The sequence below is a fragment of the Gossypium raimondii genome, chromosome 8 (genome assembly GCF_025698545.1).
Source record: "Gossypium raimondii isolate GPD5lz chromosome 8, ASM2569854v1, whole genome shotgun sequence".
In the NCBI taxonomy this organism is placed as follows: domain Eukaryota; kingdom Viridiplantae; phylum Streptophyta; class Magnoliopsida; order Malvales; family Malvaceae; genus Gossypium; species Gossypium raimondii.
This window is the reverse complement of record NC_068572.1, coordinates 38,921,416-38,928,339: the sequence shown is the minus strand read 5'-3', so window position 1 is coordinate 38,928,339 and position 6,924 is coordinate 38,921,416. Positions and strand designations below refer to the sequence as shown.

At 30.7% G+C, this 6,924-nt stretch overlaps 1 protein-coding gene across 1 annotated transcript; it reads right to left on the bottom strand.

Annotated features, from left to right (window-relative positions):
* Positions 1-3,215: 3,215 nt before the first annotated feature.
* Positions 3,216-6,508, bottom strand: LOC105791394 (protein trichome birefringence-like 43). Its single transcript, XM_012619460.2, has 5 exons — positions 6,137-6,508; positions 4,247-4,418; positions 3,982-4,160; positions 3,735-3,893; positions 3,216-3,629 (listed from the first exon to the last, which is right to left on the bottom strand). Exons 1-5 carry the CDS (start codon positions 6,403-6,405, stop codon positions 3,329-3,331), a joined length of 1,080 nt encoding a protein of 359 aa, XP_012474914.1. The 5' UTR covers positions 6,406-6,508; the 3' UTR covers positions 3,216-3,328.
* Between the last annotated feature and the right edge of the window lie 416 nt (positions 6,509-6,924).

The following is a 6,924-nucleotide window of genomic DNA, read 5'->3' as shown; positions in this document are numbered from 1 at the left end:
ATAACTATTAAACTTAAACCATACGAACTTACCTGAATTGAATTGTAATAATTGCAGGAGTTCAGGGACTATTCCGCTATTTTTTTCTTTTTTCACGAGTATCTACGGAATCTTGATCTAAAATATAAAATTACTCATTCATTAGCATATATTTCAGTTCCAATTCATTTCACAATTTATACCATTCAATTTTTTAAAATTTACACAATTATCCCAGCTTTTACAACTTTTACAATTTAGTCCATTAACTAGTTACTCTATCAAATCAACTAATTTTTCTCAAATAATAATTTATCCAAATATTCTAGGATATCATACAACCTAGAGTCGTCCATGGTAGGGACGGGTAGAACTGAAAAAAATTTCTACCGACTCTTAGGCCGACCCGACCCGACCGACATATGGGCTCGAAACTTTGCCCGAGCCCGGCCCGAAAAAAAAGTAAGTGAGCAGGCCGGCCCGGCCGATTTTTAATAAACACAAAAAAATTTTAAAAATAAAAAATAAAAAAAATATTTTTAAAGTATTTTAAAATTAAAAAATAAAAATAAAAAATATATATTTATTATATTCGGGCCGGGCCAAAATTTTGAGCAGAGCCCGCCCATTTTTAAGCAGGCCTCGTTTTTTTGCCCAAGCCCATATTTGGGCCTATATTTTTACCGAACCCTCCCATATTTGGGCGGGCCGTCGAGGCGGGCAGGCCGCCCGCCCATGGACAGTCTATACAACCCTTAATAAAATATAAATTTAATACCAAACCCTAATATTTTAACAATTTTCACAATTTGATCCTAACATCAATATTTAACTAAATCACTTTATAATATCATCATACAACAAAATTAAAACTCTAAACCCACTTGATATTAATAATTTCTTTCAATATATTAATTTATAAAATAAAACAATTCATTTAATGCAATTTGGTCATTTTTACATTTTACAAAATTGCCCTTTAAAATTTTACTTTTATTCAATTTAGTCCTTGAGCCTAAAACATGCAAATTAGCCATTTTAATGTAAACCCATGCTAGCTGAATATTCATATATTTTCCTCCTCCTCCTCTCCATTCCAAATCCTGAATATATATAACATGCTTATATGTAACATTATTTATAATTCCATTATTTACTTATATGTTCATATCAAAGCTGTCCACTTGAGTCATAGTCACTAAATTATTTATATCTTGAGCTACATAATTCAAAATTAAGATCCGCTTGATGTTTTTGAAATTAGACTCAAATATATTTCTACCATAAAAATTCTGAATTTAAAATTTAGCTAATAAGTACAGTAAAATCTTCAAATTTATCCATGTTCGCTATTTGACAACTCCGACCTTTCTTTACTAAAATTAATTATCTCTTAGTACGGGGTTTGGATGATGTTTCCGTTTGTTTATCTTAAAATAGACTCTTTAAGAATTTAAAATTATAAATTTAAACCCTAATTATTTTTTACAATTTTTTATGATTTTCCAAATTCAGAACAGGGGAACCTGAAATCAGTCTGATCTTGTCCCACAAAAATTCATATATCTCATAATATAAAATTATATTGCTTACAACGTTTCTTCTATGTAAAACTAGACTCAATAGGATTTAATTTAATACTTTAATTAACCTCTAATTCAATTTCTACAATTTTTGGTGAATTTTCAAATTCAAACTACTACTGCTGTCCAAAACTGTTTTAGTGCCAAAATGTTGATAACCAAGTTTATAACACTCTCCTTTCCTTACTCTTCAGTATTTCTCATCACTTTCTCTTATTTCCTTTCACTAACATATCAAGAACATAGAACCTTATATAAGAAAAATCTACTTTAACATCATTTTCATGCTTTTTCAATAATATCAAACTTAAAATTATATTGAAATCTTGATGTTCTTACCTTGTCCTATTGATTTCAATCTTTAACTTGATTTTCTCTCTCCTCCAGCTTCTATTTCTTGAATCTAACTTGATATTCTAGCTTCCCATAGTCTCCTTATTATTTTCTCTCTTGGTAGCTATGGGAATTCTTTTAATTTTAAGTGAAAATGGTGAATTTTTGGTAAAAGACCAAATTGTAATTAAAAGAAAATTTCTTTCTTTCTTTTCTCTTCTCATGTTGGTTGCATGGAAAGATGAAGAATTCTCTTCATCTTTCTTTCCTTATATACTAAATAGAATAATAATAAAATATAATTAAAAATCAAATCAAAATATTAATAAACTAATATTTATTTAATTAGTCTAAAATACCACCAACATCATCATTGCCTTTTAGAGTTCTCTCTCTTTCTAATTGACCATTTTTCCCTTTATGATCTTTTAAAATTCCATCCTTGAGTCATCACTTAATTTGGTGAAATTGCAATTTAGTCCCTCATAATTCTTCACCTATTCAATTTGGTCCTAATTCATCCATTTTGCTTAGTTTCTAGATCATTTCACCCTTAAAATATTTTCACTATTGGTCCTTCAACTTTTCATATTTAACCCCTCAAATTTTGAGTATTTACTCTTGGGCAACAAAACTTTTCTCACTTTTGTGATTTAGTCCTTCTTGAATTAATATATCATAATATACTTCCCAATGTTGACATAACTCAAAATTTCCCTTTTTGTCACTTTATTTTCTTATTTTACTATATCAAGGATAATATCTTACTTTCTTACTGTAAAATTTTTGGGGTATTACAAGGAGTGTTAAAAGATGGCTTTCATACAAGCCATTCTGCTCGAGCCTTGCAGGTTGCAGCTGAAGATCATGATGCTGTTTTGTTGATTATTTGATGTCTTGCTACTTAGTTACATTTGAACTATGTAATGTATTTGTTGTAATTTGGTGTGGATGGATGTGTAAATCAACTTAACCAAGTGTGCAAACAATGTTTTATAAGTTTCAAGACTTTGCTAGTGGTGTTAGGTGTGTTTAGGTAGCTTTTTGATTTTCAGTCAAGTTACTTGATATATGTAATGAGATGATTTTCAGCATAGCAATGCAATGTTGAATCTTTCAGAAAATTTCTCTTCTTGTTTCTGTTCTTATTGAAAAATCTGTTCTTGTTACAATTTAAGCTCGATTTCTTTATTTGTTCAGCAAGTCATTGTAGCTTTAAGTAGAAGACCCTGCTGTGATTTCTTGATCTGTTTTCTCATCTCCAACAAAATCGCTAGTTATGGAACTGGAGAACCTACCTGGTTCACATTCACAACAATCAAGAACATTCTTTTCCAATATTTAATTATTAGGAATTGCAATATATCTTCTAATTATCATATTATAATTCATTTTTATTTATAAAAACATGATAAATAGATTGGAATGTAATTTCAGCTTTGAATGAGAGCTGCATATAAGAGTTGATTCCAAGTATCAGGAACACCAGCCAAACACCAATGGCTGCAGTCCATATCTCTGTGGCCGCCATGGCCATACACCGATGGATGCCCATCTTTTCTCAGCTGTGACAGAGTCGTTACGTTGAGTAGATAAACCGGTGTCGACATGGTCTTAAGCACTTTCTCAACCACTTTCTCTGCTGGATGTTGACCTCCTGGGTAATCTCCTCCCTTAATTGGCTCTTTCTGCCCTTCACAATTCTTTGCTTTAGGTTCACCCCAATCACTTGAACTGATCATTTTAACACATAAAATACAAATCTAGGATTAGTGTTTTTGAATTATCTTGTGACGGTTATTTGAATTAGGGTAAAATATATATAAGTTTACGCTTTACTTAATGTGATCCGGAGAAACTCCTTGAAAGAAAACTGTAGTTTTTGAAGTATTAACATTGGCGTCAACCCATTTAGCCCATGTATTTAACCCTTTCTCATAGGCAACCAAGCGGTCCATGTCTACCTGTGTATGATTTCCTTCTTCAATGAAATCCCATCTGCAAACCCAAAAACAGATGATGGACATGATTCAGCACAAGCAAATGTTGAGGATGAGACAATATATATATATTATTTAAATCATACGGTTGTTTCCTTCCGGTGTGGAGCCACCAATGCCAAGTATTGAAGATCAAAACATCAATTCCTTTCCATAATTTGGCACCTTCTTCAATTGAATCAAGCTTCAGAACTCGACCAATCGGCAGGCTTACAAGATCCACTAGGAATGCATTGCGGGAGAACATCACCTTCGCATTGTACTCCTACCAAATTAACGATTCTGAGTATTCATTCTTCATTACTTTTACTCTAGTAGTAATGTAACGGTGATATTGAAATTTAGTCTTACTAAAAAAGTGAAGGTGGAGAGGCCTTGAACAGTTATAGTTTTGTACTGAGCGTGAGGGACAGCAGTGTGAAGCATGCAAGTGAGTGACTGCCATTGATTTAGACTCAGAGAATCGCCAACGAACATAATGCTCTTCCCCCTAATTCTCGATAGCATATCTTCACCATCGAACCTTCATTAACCACATAATTTAAGATTAGATGACAACATAAACAATTAGTGTTCAATAAGTATCGGATTTGTAATGTCTTTTCTTACTGTAGGCTAGGCATGAAATTATAGAAAACAACATGACAACAATATCGTTAGGTTCAGAGTCAATTGATGTGAGAACCTAACAACATATTCTGCATTGAGTTTTGGTAAAAACAAAAATAAAGTAATGTTCTTCAGATGCTCCATGTCTATTGGCATATCGTGCACGCAATTTTTTTCCCTCAATATCTTGTTATTTCGTAATGTCATTCAATGGTGGGAGTGTTAAGAAATCTTGTTAGGTCGCTTACACAACACAACAATTAACAAAATAAGAAACTTCCTTTAATTACATTTTTCTTAATTTATAATTGTATGCATTAGAATATAAGAAAACTAACAAACATAATTAAGGATTGGTGGTGCCATATCGTTTACATGTTTTATGAATTTCATTTTCAACCTCCTATTATATATATAATAGATTTCCATACACCCACAACAACATGAGTGAATAACCAAAAAAATTGAATAAAAAAAGAAATTGTATAAATGAAATAACTGTAGATCTTAAAGATATTTAATAAAAATATTTATACAGTGAAATTTTAAATTTAAGATTAATTTTATCCGCTTTTAACTTAATTTATATTCAATTAACTCGTACCATTTCATGATAAAAATGGGTTAATAAATATATTCATACAAATAAGTTGAGTAAAACCAATGGAAACAATTCCAGTATTAAACATGACATGCAAGTGCCTTCAATGGCTTCCATTTAGGTCGAAACTTTTTAAAAAGATCGAATTGAAATATAAAATTTTAAGAGATTAAAATGTAATTTTACCATATACTAACTTATAATTCCATTATTTTTAAAGGGAGTAAATAATTTTTTTCATAATTAGGAGAAAAATGTAATTTTATCATAAATTAATTTATCACTTTACTATTTCTAAAAAAAAGACTAAACTAAAATTTTTTATTTTTTAGGGACAAAGCACTCTTCGCCTCTGCTTCAATTCTTGTGAATTTCCAGTTAAATGCTTGAGTTCATAAAGCAACAATTTTAACTATATAAAGGCATACGCCGATTGAGTTTTAACTTGATGGGCATCGGCATTATTGTTAGTGTAGGAGGATGTAAGTTTAAATGTGCTAAAATGTATTATCCTCTTATTTAAGGTTGGGAATGAAGTATGAATAGTTCTAGACCTTGTATAAAAAACAAGCAATACGATAACAAATTATAATGAGATTAATGTTAAAAAAACTATATATAGGCATAAACAATTAAATTTATCTTAGTAAATGTGCTTTAACGAAAGTGGATGCATGAAGGTTAAAATTTAACTGTTATTTATCCTTCTAGTGTTGTTTGCCTATACAGAACTCATTTTGTTAATACAAACGCAAATCCCAAATAAGGTAACTTCTGTGTCAAAACCTCAATTGTTTTTCTTTTTCTTTTTCAACTTCTATGACAACCACAAAAATATATCTCTCTTTTGTCCAATCATTAAATTATTTATTGCCATTTCCCCTGGAAATTTCAACTGTAATGTTAACGGAGGTTGGATAACATGTTAAAAGAGTTGGTTTTAAGAAGGATAAATTTAATTCAGAGCTTATAAGTAATGATTTTGAGTGTTGATATTATACTCAGAATCATAGAAGAATAGGAGGAGTTACCGTGACAAGTTGCATGTAGTGGGCTGCCATCGATACTTGAGATAGTCTTTATCAGGCCGACCATTCTTCAAGCAATCGAACTGGTTCTGGATGAAGGAGCAGCTGGATGATTGGTAAAGTGGGTAGGATTCATCATACACCCAACTGCCTTGGAAAAGATCACAACCATTTACAGTTAAACCTCTCTCCACCTTCTCCCCATGTCCATGAAGCTGGTATGAAAGAGAAAGCACTGCAAATACTGTGGCAGCAATGGCGAAAGGACCCATCAAATTGCCGAGAGAGATGGGTTGGTGAAACTGTGTTCAGTTGGATGACAAATATATAATTCAGAGGAGGAATTTAAGGGACTCCACTAATGTACACCTGTGAGTCCAAGAAATGGAGTTAAAAATGGAAGGATGAGCATAGCAATTAATAGGGTGGATTTCTTTTGGATTTCATTTCAAGTAAATAATTTACGACAAATGAATTGTAGAAGTAGAAACAGATTTGTTTTTTCTTTACTAAATTGATATAGGGTTTATTTGGAAAGTTTAAAGTAATTGAATTAACTATTAAAGGTTGTAATATAATTTTTTGTTATGACTTGGTGAAGTTATTTTTTATAAATAAGGTATGATATAACAATTTTAATGAATAAGTATACTATTTTTATAATATAGTATATGTTTATATTTCTTGACGATAATTTTTTATAAATAAATATATTATAACACTTTTATAATATGTAAATAATTTTATAATAATTTTTAAATTATAATTTTAGAATTTTTATTATTTAAATA